Source organism: Phacochoerus africanus, chromosome 2 (genome assembly GCF_016906955.1).
Source record: "Phacochoerus africanus isolate WHEZ1 chromosome 2, ROS_Pafr_v1, whole genome shotgun sequence".
Classification (NCBI taxonomy): domain Eukaryota; kingdom Metazoa; phylum Chordata; class Mammalia; order Artiodactyla; family Suidae; genus Phacochoerus; species Phacochoerus africanus.
The window spans coordinates 14,154,536-14,171,009 of record NC_062545.1 but is presented as its reverse complement, the minus strand read 5'-3'; the positions used below and the strand labels follow the sequence as shown (position 1 = coordinate 14,171,009).

The window sequence follows — 16,474 nt, the reverse complement described above, 5'->3', positions numbered from 1 at the left end:
TATATTGAATATTGTATTTTACTTAGTTTTATTTCTTCTGGCTGTGCTCACAGCATGTGAAAATTCCTGGGCCAAGGGATCGAACCTAAGCTACAGCAGTGACAATGCTGAATCTGTTAACTGCTAGGCCACCAAAGAACTCCAATATTAAATATCTGAATTTTAATTTTCCTGATACGTCAAACACGATTAAGAAAAAACATCCAAATGACAATGTCACGAATTCTTCTTAGATGATTTTTTTCATTGTTTCAGGACATAAGCAGGAAAGATTAGGAAAAACAGATAATTCTGGAGGATTATTTAGACTCATTCTATGCGACTCAAACAGTTAAGCTACAGGGGACAAGTTTCAGGGGATACATTTTAATTCAATATAAGAATAAGCTCTGGAAGGGTTGAAATTGGCCAACAATAAAACAACTGCCAAAGGAGAGGGAGGGTGAAAATAAATTTGGTGACCTTGCCAGAGTCCAAAAAGAAAAGATTCAACTACCACTTGGTAGAAATTTCTGGCTGATGGATTTAATATTGATTTGCCCGTGAAACAACTTGGGAGAGTTGGGGTGAAGGAGAGAGAGGTTGGGTAACATCAGGGCTATTTTATGATATTTTCATCTTGAGAATCTATGATTAAAGGTAATTTCCTTGCTTAATTATAACAACCTCAGGTTATGGGCATCACGACTATTCTTAAAAAAAAAAAAAAACTAACTATATTGGAAGGAACATTCCACAAACTGCCTTGCATATCATTCAAGTTGTTACGCACTTTTCCTTTTAGGGAGTCCTTATACCTAATGTATACCCGTCTTATTTAAAATGTTTAACGAGCCGCTGTGTTTGAATTCTACAGTGAAATATTTTAAATATGCTTAAAAATTAACTTGGTATCTAAGAATGCACAATGTAAGGAATGACATCCCAACGTGAGACGGTTGAACTGCTCTGGATCACGGGGTCAGAAAAACTATTCAAAGACGCTAGAAATGAATCATAAAAAAACAAAAACAGCAACCAAAAAACCCCAAACCAACAAAGTTAGCAATCGAGTTAATAATGAAAAGTATATATGTTAATGGGAACTGTATCTTTCGTTAATGTTTTTAGTTCATTTTTAATGTCTTTCTTATTTTCTGAATTTGTTTTCAGTCAAATTGAAAGAACTAATTTTTTTAAAAAAGAATGGCTCTTTAATATATTTTTCACAAAAAGATCTACAAATCCTTTCCTCTCTAGACTTTCATCGCATTAATAGCTTGAAAAAAAAGCCCTAATCTATTACCTTGAGCTGCTTTATCTTAGCTTGAACATCGCACTCGGAAAAATGCTCAATATTAGTGAGCTGCAGATCCATCTCTGTCAGCCACACCAGGATGCTGTCCCGGGCAGTCTCAAACTCCTCCCGCTGGCCAATGAAATGCTGGGTATGGAAAGAAAATAACACAAGTGAAAAAGCCACAAACACATACTGAGTTGGCCCTGCTGATTCCAATGTTCTCCTGAAAAGTCATTTTCTCGAGGAGCAACGAGAACCCTGAAAATTTCTCCCATATGAATTAAAGCTGGATACCCTTCCTCCCACCCTGTCTTACAAAGCCACGAGATTCTGTCCTACTGCTGGGCTCAGATGGCCCCCTTCTGTCCTCTGGGCTTCTACGCTACAGAGGAGGACAAGTGCAGACCTTCAGTCTGCGCAAGATGGAGGTGACGCGCTTCTGCAGGTCGTCCCATCTCTGGTTGCCTTCGTGAACCATCTGTTTCAGGCAGCAGGCGGAGTCAGTGCGGTTCTCTCTGGCCAGGCGACGGTACTGCTTGTTGATCAGTTCCAGCTGGGTCAAGGTCTCGTGGACCTGCCTCTGGAAAGCCTAAGACCACAGAGAAGCACATTGGACAGGGAGATCAGAGACAGGCTCCTAGCAAGGGTGTCTGGGCTTCACACCGTGACATCAGGCGGGATGGGGAAGTCAACTCTTTCCCCTACATGGGAAAGGATAATTTCTTTCTTTGTCTTTTTTTTGTTCCTTTTTTTCCCCCCTCGGCTTTTTAGGGCTGCAGGTGCCGCATATGGAAGTTCCCAGGGTAGGGGGTCAAACCAGAGCTGCAGCTGCTGGCCTATGCAACTCAGGATCAGAGCCATGTCTGTGACCTATGCTGCAGCTCACGGCAATGCTGGATCCTTAACCCACTGAGCGAAGCCAAGGATTAAACCCCCATCCTCATGGTTACTAACCAGGTTCGTTTCCACTGAGCCACGATGGGAACTCCGGGAAAGGACAATTTCTAACCAGTGTATAGTTCTTTTGTTAAAGAAAAATAATGTAATTGATGTGGCTTAAGAAAAGGGTGTTGATCAAACAAAGACATAAAAGAAAATGGTAAACAGTAATAAATATATCTATATATATAGAAATACATATACATATACAATATACTTATGTAATACATACACATACAGAACATACACATATATGTATATGATATGCATATACCTACATAATATATACATATAGAACAGACACATGTACCTATGTAATACAACTTTTAAAATAACTAACAGGGAGTTCCCGTCATGGCGCAGTGGTTAACGAATCCGACTAGGAACCATGAGGTTGCAGGTTCCGTCCCTGCCCTTGCTCAGTGGGTTAACGATCTGGCGTTGCCGTGAGCTGTGGTGTAGGTTGCAGACGTGGCTCGGATCCTGCGTTGCTGTGGCTCTGGCGTAGGCCGGTGGCTATAGCTCCGATTCACCCCCTAGCCTGGGAACCTCCATATGCTGCGGGAGCGGCCCAAGAAATAGCAACAACAAAAAGACAAAAATAAATAAATAAATAAATAAACTAAAATAACTAGCAGCCTTAAAATTTTTCCCGTAAAATAAACTGCTTACAAAAATATTTCTGTGGGCTGAAATGTGAGTTTAAAATGTTCAAAATTTTTGATGCCAATGCTGAGAAAAGATACCTATCATAGAACTAATTTGTAAAATATATTAAGTTCCTAAAAATTCCAGAAATCACCTCAATTCTGGTGTCTATTAAAAAAAAAAAAACTACCTTTTGCAGAAGGGCCTCTAAATGCGAGCTATTATTAACATTTTAGGAAAGCAGCTGAGCAAAAAAGAAGTAACCTTACATTGAAAAAAGTTTGGAACAAAAAAGTTTGCTCCCATGAATGATTCAGTTTTTATAAAACGTTTTAGAGCTGATGTAACACTTTACATAGTAGTGTCTGTATACTTTTGAGGTTAGAGTTTCTGCAGGTAAGATACACTTTCTTCTTTCTCTCTGCCATATAGCATAGCCTTTGCATAAGAATCATTAGGCCAAAATAAAATGAAGCTTTTTGGTTTCAAAGGCACATGTATGATTTATGACTGATTTTTGTCCTGGCATTAGACAGAAAACACTATAATTAATTGGACTGAACGCATCTAAATCCCAGCGTTTCGCTTCCTTTGGATCATCACACTGTTGATGCTACAGCACTTTAGCCTCTGAGATGGTTTTCCTACTGAGAGTTGCTTTAAGAGCCTTCATCCGAGTAAATCCAACCTTTTGTTCTATAAAACTTTACATTATTTCCCCAGAAAAGGAAGTGGTAAGGGAAGATCAACTTGTGACATTACCGAGGTCAGAGAATATGTTTTCTCACTGGAGTGATGGCGGGGACCGGGGGCGGGGGGCGGGGGGGGGGGTACCCTGACACACCCAGATCTGTCCCCAATATTTGTGCAACTGAACAGGCAAAGACTGTCCTCTCACGATTCGCTTCTGTCTCTTGAGAATGTTAACTACAAAGGTAAATAATAAAATCATTCATAGTAAGTAGCTATATAACTGTATAGCCATTAGAGGCTGAACTATATGGCTCACTTTTGAGCCTAAAATAGCAGCAAAAAGGATGTTATGTAATCTGCTTTGTAGTGTAAGCCAATTATAGAAAGGTTTAACCTTTATGAAGCTGAATGTAATAAGATGAAGTACGAGAATATTTCCACTAGCATTGGTGCATACCAGACTGACCTGAAATCTACAGCAGACTTTATTGTGGCTTTTTACTAGAAGTTTTCTAAGGGAAAACTTTTTATTTTATTTATTTATTTATTTATTTATTTATTTATTTATTTATTTATTTATTTATTTATTTATTTACTGTCTTTTTGCCATTTCTTGGGCCGCTCCCGCGGCATATGGAGTTTCCCAGGCTAGCGGTCTAATCGGAGCTGTAGCCAGAGCCACAGCAACGTGGGATCCGAGCCGTGTCTGCGACCCACACCACAGCTCACAGCAACGCCAGATCGTCAACCCAATGAGCAAGGCCAGGGATTGAACCCTCAACCTCATGGTTCCTAGTCAGATTCATTAACCACTGCGCCACGATGGGAACTCCGGAAAACTTTTTAGATTGGATTTTTTTTCCTGGAATTTTGTGGTATATTTAGATACAAATCCATATTTCAGACATCAGAGTAACTCTTAATCAGTTCACATAGTATATGAACACTTTTGTAGATTCCTGTAGCTGCCCCTCTATGACTCTTGGATTTTTTTTTTTTTGGCCTTTTTGTCCTTTTTTAGGGCCACACCCTGGGCATATGGAGGTTCCCAGGCTAGGGGTCTAATCGGAGCTGTAGCCACCGGCCTACGCCAGAGACACAGCAATGCCAGATCCAAGCTGTGTCTGTGACCTACACCACAGCTCATGGCAACACTGGATCCTTAACCCACTGAGCGAGGCCAGGGATCAAACCCGCAACCTCATGGTTCCTAGTGGGATTCATTTCTCCTTCATCACAATGGGAACTCCCTGACTCTTAGATTTTAAACCCTACAAGAACAAAACCCAAACTTCATATTTACTGTAATAGGTCCCAATAAATGCCTGGTTGGTTGCTGTTGCAAGGTAAAAATGAATGCAGCTGATTGGATTTTTTTGTCTCTCTCTTTCTTTTTTTTTAAGGCCACACCCGCAGCATATGGAAGTTCCCAGGATAGGGTTTGAACTGGAACTGTAGCTTCTGGCCTACACCACATCCACAACAATGCCAGATCTAAGCCAAGTATTTGGTCTACACTGCAGCTCATGGAAACTCTGGATCTTTAACCCACTGAGAGAGGCCAGGGATCAAACTCTTGTCCTTATGACTGGTCAAGTTCATTACCACCGAGCCACAACAGGAACTCCTAGCCTTATTTTAAAATATCTTGGGGAGCTTGGGGCAGACCTAGCCACCAAAAATTATTTTTATACGACACATGCATCAGAACTGTTTGCTACTAATATATTTGCGAACACAACTATCAGCGGGAATTGATGGGAAAAGAAACTTCAGATTAAAAAATGGTCAACTTCAGGCTACATCAGGGTCTCCATGAAATAAGAGATAGCTGAGAAATTGGGATTTCCTCCTATCACAGCGATAGAGCAGCCTCAAGATCATGGAAACAGGCAAGGAACTGGAATCAGTTACTGAATTAGTCCTTCCTTTATGAAATGACTATCCTGCTGCTATTTTTGCTTCTGTAAAATTGAAAAAATCTTGGTGACTCAAGAATGGCCCTGCTCTTCATTTGTAATTAGGGATGGTTTATGATTTAAAATATGTGATCAATTCTGGATCCAATTCTCCTTTATCAATGATTTACATATATGTGCACATATACATCTGCGACATGTTCTATTCTAGCATATATGTATATAGTCCAGTACTCCAGCTAGGATAAAAGACATCAAGAAACTATATTGGAAGATAGATGTTATAGTGCGGGAAGCTGTCATATATGAATCTTAGAAGGTTGATCTTCCTTTTTGTCTTTTTAGGGCCACACCTGCACCATATGGAGGTTCCCAGGCTAAGGGGAGAATTGGAGCTACAGCTGCCAGCCTACACCACAGCCACAGCAACGTGGGATCCGAGCCACGTCCAAGACCTACACCACAGCTCATGGCGACACCGGATTCTTAACCCACTGAGCGATGGGGGATCGAGTCCACATCCTCACGGATCCTAGTTGGGCACGTTAACTGCTGAGCCACAAAGGGAACTCCCAGAAGTTTGATTGTAGACTTATGAAATCCAAAGAATGCCAAAATCTTTTGGGGGGAAATCAGGATTCTTGTTTTCTAACAGAATTTCTCTTCATCACCACTTTATTTGTTTGTTTGTTTGTTTGTTTTTTGGCCACGCTTGAGGCAGGTGGAAGTTCCTGGGACAGGGCTTTCACCCGAGCCACAGCAGAGACCCAAGCTGCTGCAGTGACAACACCAGGTCCTTAATCCACTGTGCCACAAGAGAACGCCTATTTGTTTTTTGGGGTTTTTTTGTTCTTGTTTTTTTTGTCTTTTTGTCTTTTCTAGGGCCGCACTTGTGGCATATGGAGGTTCCCGGGCTAGGGGTCTAATCGGAGCTACAGCCGCCAGCCTACACCACAGCCACAGCAACCCAGGACCCGGGCCATGTCTGTGACCTACACCACTGCTCACGGCAATGCCAGATCCTTAACCCACTGAGCGAGGCCAGGGATCGAACCCTCAACCTCATGGTTCCTAGTCGGATTCGTTAACCACTGAGCCACGATGGGAACTCTTGTATTTGTAAGTCTTGATAACCTTAAAGTAAAAAACTCCTTTCTTCTTTGCCTACTTACTTAGTAATAACAAAGATGACCAGAAGGCCATCATCTGGCTGTTTGAACAAACAATATGTGGGTGAATAGCTAGGTTAGGTCTTGGGACACCGACGACCCATTAGCCGGCTACTCTCCTAGCAAAATACAGATGAAGTATTTGGAATTAGAAGTCACCTCAAATTTCTTTAGTTCTTCCTTGGCAACTGTATAGAGCACTCCAGAGGAGCTGGGGAAGGCAGCTATCCTTTCTGAAACCTTGAGCCAATCTTCAAAATGAGAATAGTCATCCAGAAACTTCTGCCACAATCGCCACGTCTCTTCAATTCTGAGACAGAAATGAAAGAACAGAATTTGACTGTTTGAGAAGGTTTATGCTCCACAGCCCTGTCTGATGCCTGCAACAGGATTAAGAGTGCCCAAGCAAGCAACTGGAGTGCCAAACAATAACCGTGCCTTGAGCCAAATGTGCCCAGACTGAAAAAGAAACAACTGTTTGAGCTAAAATGAAACAGCTGTGAGAGTGTGTGTGCGTGTGTGTGTGTTTAAACACACGTCCGGCAGCTCTGGATGTGGAATTAGTCAAACCGAGTATTACAAGCCCATGGTGTGAGTTGCTCTGGGGAGGTGCAAGGAAGTTCAAAAGTGCAACACCTTGCTTGCAGTGCACACTCATTGCAAGGTCCCACTGAACTAAAAACTACGGTTTGAAAATCCATTTAAGCCCAACATCAAAGGCACCCTTATCAAAATCAACCTGTGACAGCGGACAAATACTAACCTCTGAATTCCCAGGAAAGTACAAAAATTATGTGCTTTAAATCATGGTGGTAATTTTCTCACACATCATTAGTGTTTACCACTTTGAATTTCAAAGGGCCTAAAGATAAGTCCTTTGTCTTCTTATTTTGTTTTTAATATAAGAATGCTACTTTTCCACACCACCGATGCTGAAACATTACACTTGTTCAGCAACGGCATTATTTTCATATTTCTGAATTATATTTAGACCATTAGGTCAAGTGTAACTTGGCTTGTTATATTTACATATTACCTTTATACCTACGTATTTTCCCAACTAATTGTAGATGATGGCAAGTCTGGGAAACCAAGGCTATTTTTGGACATTGCAACCAAAAGGAAATAGTGAACAATGGACACTCTGGGCAAGTTTGTTTGTTTGTTTTTTTTTTTTTTTTGGTCCTTCCCCTTTCCCAACTGCTAGTATGTCCCAGCTTACTTGAGCCTTCTTTCCATGGACATGGCACAGATATTTCTCCATCGCCGGTCCAGGTTTCTTGTGGCCTGCTGGATGGAGTCACATTCGGCGTCCGTGGCACAGGCGTCACAGTCGTGCAGGAGAACCTCACACAAGTTAAGGACGGAGGCTACGCCTGTGCTGTGTTTCTCAATGTCTCTCTGGAGCTCCTAAGGGGAAGGAGATGGGCTTTGTTAAAATCCTTGTGCACACATGGGAGAACCAGTGTCCACTGACTCCACAATGATTAGGCAAAACCTTGACAAATGTTTCATTTCCTCGAATGCATGGGGTTTCTTCACCTTCCTGTATGAAATATGGCAAGCCCAAAAGTTCGAGAAGATGAGTGTAGAAATATTTCGGCTACAGGAGAAAGGTCAAGGAGACTACGTCAACTATGTTGAGTATAACTAGCTTCTTGAGGGATGGAAAAATGAATCTTGCCCCAGACACTTCTTCACAGATCTGTCACTTCCATTCCAATCCACAGATCAATCCGAGGAATCCATGATCTTCTGTTAAGAGCTGCCACTCAAAAACTGGAGTTTCCCTGCTTTGACCCCCTAGCCTGGGAACCTCCATGTGCCGTGCCTGTGGCCCTAAAAAGACGAACAAGAAAAGAAAGAAAAGAAAAACTGGGGTTTGATCTCCAAGGATCTGCAAGCTGTTTTAAATAGTTAATTTCATCATCATTAAAGGGAATCATGTTAAGGGACCTAGGTCTTCTATCATGTATGACATTATCAGCAGCAGCTTCCTCAGCGAGCAATTTTAAACACAGGACAGAAAGAGAAAGACGATGGTGATAAACAGGGCATTAATACATATATATATATATACACATACATATACATATATGCAATTTATTCACTTTGCTGTGTACCTGAAACTTAAATGCCATTGTAAGTCAATTATACTCCAATAAATTTTTAAAAAATAACTAAAACTGAAATGGAATCTCAAGGAAAACAAAAACAAAACAAACAAAAAACCCACAAGGCATTGAAATTTCCCAGAGTTCTATATGAGATGCATGGAAAGCAAATGCAAAATATACATTACTTTTTCTATGAGCTTTTAACTCAATTTGCTGAAAGCATTCCATCATTAAAGAGGAGGCCTATGGTGCTATGTTTGGTTTGCCTCATTCTCCAAGACCCTCGATGTACTTTGCTTTTCTTTGATATAGTTCTTGAAAGTTACCTAGCTTTTCTCTTGGTAATTCCTCAATTTACTTAGACAGCTGGGATTTATTTATTCTTGTATATATATTCTTCTTCCTATTTTTCTCCTTAACATCCTATTCCAATGTCTTCTATACAAACATCAGCTTATTGTTGAATGGAATATCAGTGCCTTTAATTAACTTTGGAGATTTTTACAAACTAGACATAAGGAAATAAATTCGGGGTTCCCATGGTTGCTCAGTGGTAATGAACCCAACTAGTATCCATACGAATGCAGGTTCAATCTCTGGCGTTGCCTTGAGCTGTGGTGTAAGAGCCTGGGAACCTCCACATGTGGTGGGTGCGGCCCTAAAAAAAAAAAATTATGTTTCTTCTGTGATGGATGTAGAGCTATCTTTTCAAAATAATGATTTCATTTCCTTCAGATACATATCCAAAAGAGGAACTGCTAGATCATATGGTAGTTCTATTTTTAATTTTTTAGTAGTTCCATTTTCTAATTTTAATTTTTTGAGGAAACTTTGTATTATTTTCCATCTTGGCGGCACCAATTTACATTCTCACCAACAGCGCACAAATGTTCCATTTTTTTCCACATCCTTGCCAGTACTTCTTATCCCTTGTTTTTTAATAACAACCAATCTAACAGGTGTGAGGTAATATCTCATTGTGGTTTTGACTTGCATTTCCATGATGATTAGTGATGTTGACCATCTTTTCATGTACCTGTTGGCAATTAGAGTATCTTCTTTGGGAAAAAAAATGTCTATTCAGGTCCTTTGCCCATTTTTTTTTTTGTCTTTTGTTGTTGGTATTGTTGTTGTTGTTGCTATTTCTTGGGCTGCTCCCGCGGCATATGGAGGTTCCCAGGCTAGGGGTTGAATCGGAGCTATAGCCACCGGCCTACGCCAGAGCCACAGCAACGCGGGATCCGAGCCGCGTCTGCAACCTACACCACAGCTCACGGCAATGCCGGATCGTTAACCCACTGAGCAAGGGCAGGGACCAAACCCGCAACCTCATGGTTCCTAGTCGGATTCGTTAACCACTGCACCACGACAGGAACTCCCCTTTGCCCATTTTTTAAATGGAATACTTTGTTTTTTTGCTATCGAGTTATAGGACCTCCTTGCATATTTTAGATATTAACCCCTTATTAGATAATTGGTTTGCAAATATTTTCTCCCATTCTTAGGTTGCCTTTGCATTTGGTTGATCATTAATTTTGTTGTGCAAAAGCTTCAGAGTTTGATTTAGTTCCACCTGTTTCTTTTTGGTTTTGTTGGTCATGCTTTCACAAATCATTGCCAAGACCAACGTCAAAGAGCCTTTTCTCTATGTTTTCCTCCAGGTTTAAAGTCTTAAATTTAAGTCTTGGAGTTCCTATTGTGGCTCAGCAGATTAAGAACCCAACACAAACACTGTGAGGATGCACGTTTGACCCCTGGCCTTGCTCAGTGAGTTAAGGATCTGTCATTGCCTCAAGCTGTGGCATCTAAGTCACAAATATATCTCGAAACTGGTGTTGCTGTGGCTGTGGTGTAGGCCTACAGCTACAGCTCTGATTCAACCCCTGGCCTGGGAACTTCCAAATGCTGCAGGTGAGGCTATAAAAAGAAAAAAAGTCTTTAATCCACTTGGTTATTTTTCTAAGCCATGTAAGATAGAAGTCCAGCTTAACTCTTTTGCATGTGAATATCCAATTTTCCTGACATAATTTTTTGAATAAATGATCTCTTTCCCATTGAGTATTCTTATTAGTCAAATAGTCATTGACCATATATGTGTGGGTTTGTATCTGGACTCTATTCCATTCCATTGGCCTACATATCTGCTTTTATGCCAGCACCATACTGTTTTGATTACTATAGCTTTGAATACATTTTGAAATCAGAAAGTATGATGCCTCCAGATTTGTTCTTTCCCCAGAGCTGCTTTGGCTCTTAGAGGTCTTTTTTGGTTCCATATGACTTTTAGGAATTTTTGTTTATTTCTTTAAAATGTGTCATTGGACCCTTGACAGAGATTGCATTGAATCTACAGATGGCTTTGGTTGTATGCATATTTTAGCAATATTAATTCTTCCAATCTGGTGTCTTTCCATTTACTGGTGTTTTCTTCAGTGCCTTTCATCAATGTCTGATAGTGTTGGTGTACAGATTTTTCACCTCCATGGTTAAATTTATTCCTAAGTATTTTATTATTTTTGATGCTATTGTAAATAGGACTGTTTCCCTTGTTTATTTTCCAGATAATTCACTGTTAGTGTACAGTAACACAATTATTTTTGTATGTTGAATTTGTATCATACAAGTTTCTTGAATTTTTTATTATTTATAACAGTCTCTTGATGGAGCCTTTAGTATTTTTCTATATATAAGACCATGTCATCTGCAAACAGAGGCTATTTTACATCTTCCTTTCTGATTTGGAGCCCTTTTATTTCTTTTTCTTGCCTGATTTCTCTGGCTAGGACTTCTAATGCTATGTTGATTTGAATTGGTGAGAGTAGATACCCTTGTCTTGTGATCTTAGAGGAAAATCTTTCAAATTTTCACCACTGAGTATGATGTCAGCTGTGGGCTTGTCATATATACCTCTTATCATGTTGATGTCCAATTCTTCTGTACCAGTTTCTTGAGTTATTTTCATTTGAATTATTATTTGAATTTTTTTGCATCTATTGTGATGATCCTGTGATTTTTATCTTTCATTCTGGTAATGTGATGTATTACATTTACTGATTTGCATATGTTGAATCATTCTTGCACTCCAGGGACGAATCCAACTTAATCACAGTGTATAATCCTTTTAATGTGGTGCCGAGTTTGGTTTGCTAAGACTTTATTGAGAATTTTTTTGCATCTATATTCTTCAGGGCTATTGGCTGATAGTTTTCATAGGGTGCCCTAATCTGGGTTTGGTATCAGGGTAATGCTAGCCTCATAAAATGAGTCGGAGAATATTCCTTTCCCTTCAATTTTTTAGAAGAACGAGATGAACTAGCTGTAAATGTTTGGTAGAGTTCACTTGTGAAACCATCTGGTCCTGGACATTTTTTTGTTGGCAGGTCTTCGATTATTGATTTAGCCTCCTTATTCATTATTGCTCTGTTCAGATTTTCTATTTCTTCACAATTCGGTCTTGGTAGGTTGTTTGCTTCTAGGAATTATCCATTTCTCCTAGATTATGCTACTTGTGGCCTTATCATTGTTCATAGTAATCTCTAATAATACTTGGTATTTTTTGTAATGTCCTCATTTTCATTTAATATTTTTATGTATTTGGGTCCTCTCTTTTTTCTTAGTTACTCTATCTAAAAGTTTTGCCAATTTTGTTTAAAGTTTTTTTTTTTTTTGGCCTCACTTGCGGCATGTGGAAGTTCTCAGGCCAGGGAGCAAACCTGAGCCACAGGAGTGACAATGCCGAATCCTTCACAGCTAGGCCCCCAGGGAACTCCCAGATATTTCTTTCATTTCTCTTTTAGTTTCTTCTTTAATCTACTGGCTGTTTAGGAGTGTGTTGTTTACTTTCATGTACTTGTCAATTTTTCAGCTTCCTTATTTATTAATTTCTAGTCTAATATCATTGTGGTTGGAAAATATACTTGGTATAATTCTATTTTCTTGAGACTTGTTTTGTGGTCTAACATATAGTCTGTCCTGGAAAATGTTCTATGCTCTGACATTGGTGTGAGGTGGGGGTAAGCTGCTAGCTAGGCCCTACAATCACCTCCGGTTGGGTGAGGTCACCTGGCAGGGAAGTGCCACTGGTTGGACCCTGTGATGGGCAGAGCTACAGGATGGGCTCTGTAATTATTCTTGGTGGGGCCTCAAGCCGTACTCTCAGATCAGATGGTGCTACTGACTGGTTCTGTGCTCAAGTGGGGTCTCAGGCTATGCTGTGTGATCATGCAGGGCTGCAGGCTATGCCCTAGAGTTGGGCAGGGCCACAGTCTAGGTTACCATCAAGTAGGTCACTGGCTGTGCTCTTGTGCTGGGCAAGACTGCTGACCAGGATCTCCAGTTAGGCAAGCTCTCCAGCTGAATCCCACAGTGAGTAGACCTAGAGATTGCGCTCCATGGTTGAGCAGCCTTGTTGTCTAGGCTTTCTTGTTGGGTGGGACTATAGGCTATCCTTGGTGACTGGATAAGGTCAGACAAGGTTAAAGGCTATGTTCAGCAATCACACAAGACCCTGGGTTGAACTCTACTGCTGAATGGGGTTGTAGGTTGAGCTCTGAAGCTGCCCAGATCACAGTTCAGGCTCTCTGGTTATGCAAGTCCAGAGGCCATGCTCAACAGTTGGTAGGGCTGCTAGATTGGCTCCCTGCCCAGGCAAGACTGTTGGATGGGCTCCCTGGCTGCCTAGGTTCCCTGGCTGGGCTTCTTGGTGGGGTGGGATGGAGACCATACTCAGCTGTTGGGCAGGGCTGGGAATTTGCTTCCCTGCCCAGGCCGGTTGGTAGAAGGAGCCCAAGGCCAGTATGGCCAGTTGTCTGGGGACTCAAATCAAGCAGAATGACCAACTGAGTTTCCAGGCCAGACAGGGCCACTGGCTGGGCTCTATTGTGAGCAGATGCTGCCTGGGATCTCTTCTTGGGCACAGTTGCAAGACAGAATGCAGTCCTGCGAGATCTGGGTATAAGTGCTGTTAAGCCCCCACACCCCTTCTCAATCTATCATATCCACAGATTTCTTGAGTGATCCTCTTGAAGTGAGACCTAAGTGGGCTTCCTGGGAAGGTTCATGAAATGCTGGGGAAGCTGGATGTCCACTGTGACCTCTCTTTTCCCACTGGAGAAACCACAGGCCCAGGGACCTCTTAGAGCAATGCTGCGCCAGCCTGCAGAGTGATATGCCCAGAGTGCAGCCACTCTTCTTCCCTTCTGATACGCTTCTTCTCAGTCTCTGAGGTCCAGGGCGGGTGCTGCAGCCTCACTCTGGGGTCTGGGATTTTCACAGTCGTGTCTCATCTAAGGAGAGCTGGCTGTTTACCTTCTTGTGAGGGGGACAGAAGTCAGATGGCTTATGCCACCATCTTGATGATGTCACTCCCACATACTTTTGCATCTGTCTCAGAGCAGAGACTCATGGGGGAACCACTGTGGAAACTGGTGCTGGTGTATGAAACCCAGAACTCTGATGGCTTGCTGGAGATTAAGTGTGGACAACCCTGACAGACCCAGTCATAGGGCCCCCACCCCCAATTTCATGAGCTTTACCTCCAGGACCTTGACTAGGTTCCCACAGTAAACACTGGAGAAAAGTCTCCTTGTGCTTCTGCTCAAAAGTTTTTGTTAAAATCAAGACATAAAATAGGCCTGAGGGGTTTTACAATTATACAAGTACCCTAATCCAGATGGCAATTTTTGTCTCCACTTTAATTTCCAGAAGTAATGGTCTAGAATTTTCACAAAGTGTCTCCGAATTTATGCTTTTTCTTTTATAACAGGGAGAAATTTGATAAAACGTTCTCTGAAGGCATCTCAAGTCTACATATATTTCTGCCCAATTAAATCTATAAGAAGCCAGTGCATTGGCAAGAGAAATACACACTTCTTGCAACGGGAACTCCTACCTCTATATTTCTAAGTAACATGTTTTTATATGTGACTATTTCTTGATTTTTAAATGTTAGACATTATTGGTGCTTCCCTAGTAGAGAAGGAATACATTTCTACATGACATGACTCATGGGGCTCCAATGACTGTTTTAGCATATCTTACAGTTACAGCAATAATCATTTCTTTGCATGATTATGTTTTATTTTTACTATTTTTCACATTGTATAACACAATATGCTGTATTTTTTTTTCTTATATAACATTTCTTTCTCTATAATCAAAGTTCTCCATCTCTCCCCACCACTCCCTTCCCCTTTTCCTCTTTAAAATTTGTATGGCTAACTTCTACTCTTTCTCTTATGGTGCCAATAAAACTCCTTCCAGGATGGTTCAGCTCATCAGGTAATCTAATTCAACTGCTTTCCTCCCTGGAGATGTAAGTATAGTGCCCAGACTCCTGTCTGGACACTCTCTCTAGGCTGCAATACCACTGCCATCCGGGACTTCCCTTTACCATCATCTTGGGGATTTCCTTTTCCTCCCAGGTTTTCCTCTCATTTCAGCATATGTAGCATATCTTTCATTAGCTTCCTGTGAATGTGTACATAGGAGGTAAGTGTTTTATTTATTAAATGGCAGATAAAATATTCTAAATCATAAAATTTTTTGCAGCTTTTTGAAGGCATTGTGCCATTGTCTACCAGCTTCCAGCATTGTTTTGGAGAAATCAAACTTTTCCACCTTGGAAACCTTAAAATCTTCTCTTTATTCCTCATGTTCTGAAATTTCTTAATAGCTTTGGTTTTGCATTTTCCTGGGCGCTTGTAGGGTTTGTGCTCTAGAAGTGTGTAGTTTTCAGTTTGGAAAATTTTTTCTACATTACTAATTCGATCATTTCTTCCTTTCCATTTTCTTTATCTTTAGGGGATGGGGGTAGTTTAATGGAATAACTGAACAAGTTTTTGAAACTCCTTGCATCAATATTAGCTGCACTGTAAATCTGGATAGTGACACTGTGGGAGGGGATGCAGTAGAGTGGGACTCATACCTTTCACTTAATCTATTTTTAATAGAGTGGCTTCAACATTGCTGGCATCCTGCATCTTTAAATCCAAAGTCCCCTGGTTTCCTTGTCCAGAGAGTAAATGAAGCAGTTACCTGCCTAGCTGGGCTCAGGGGGAATCTGTCTGTCTAACCATTCCTTTTTCAGACTTTCAGGCAATCTTCCATTTAAAGCCCCACAGACTTGATATTTCTATTTCTTGAGTGAACCTTCCGGGAATGCTGCAGCATGAATTGGCTGTCTTCCTCCTCCGTTCTGCTAGCCCCTTCACTCTTCATCTATCTACTTTCTACCTTCCAGATTCTCTTGGATGTCTGTCAGCTCTATCATCTTCTCTCCTGTTCTCTTTGTGGATTTTGACCTTTTATCTTTGTACTGGCATTTATTGAGGTGCTAATAATCGGTGCAAATATAAATGCATGTAATCATTTTTCCATGTTTAAGTAGAGACTGCTTTGATTTTCTTATATTCACTAAATTGCAATATTGATCATTGGTATTTTAACTCTTAGCACGTCTAGATATCATTACATGTTCTCCAGGAGGCTTTGGGGAACTGGCAGCCAACCACAACCCCCCCGCCCCAGAGTTAGTTAATCATCAGAATTTCAAACACCAGAGAGTCCATGACAAGGTTTTAATCTTACAAAAACTGAAAAATGTCCTGTTAACAAATTCTTAAAAAAGAAATGCTAATTTAAATATCAAAGTAACCCACCACCTAAATATTGTATCTTAATATCTACCCTCTTTGATTTAAACAGTTTGTA

The 16,474-nt window shown here is 40.8% G+C and overlaps 1 protein-coding gene across 19 annotated transcripts in view; it reads right to left on the bottom strand.

The window, feature by feature from the left end:
- The window catches only part of SYNE1 (spectrin repeat containing nuclear envelope protein 1), a 479,896-nt gene that overhangs the window by 28,313 nt on the left and 435,109 nt on the right, over positions 1-16,474 (bottom strand). For all 19 annotated transcript variants that reach the window (XM_047769899.1, XM_047769909.1, XM_047769910.1 and 16 more), the window contains 4 exons: positions 7,870-8,057; positions 6,807-6,957; positions 1,686-1,868; positions 1,286-1,423 (listed from right to left, as the gene is read on the bottom strand). In XM_047769899.1, coding sequence (XP_047625855.1) covers positions 1,286-1,423; positions 1,686-1,868; positions 6,807-6,957; positions 7,870-8,057 — 660 coding nt within the window. The remainder of the gene's footprint in view (positions 1-1,285; positions 1,424-1,685; positions 1,869-6,806; positions 6,958-7,869; positions 8,058-16,474) is intronic.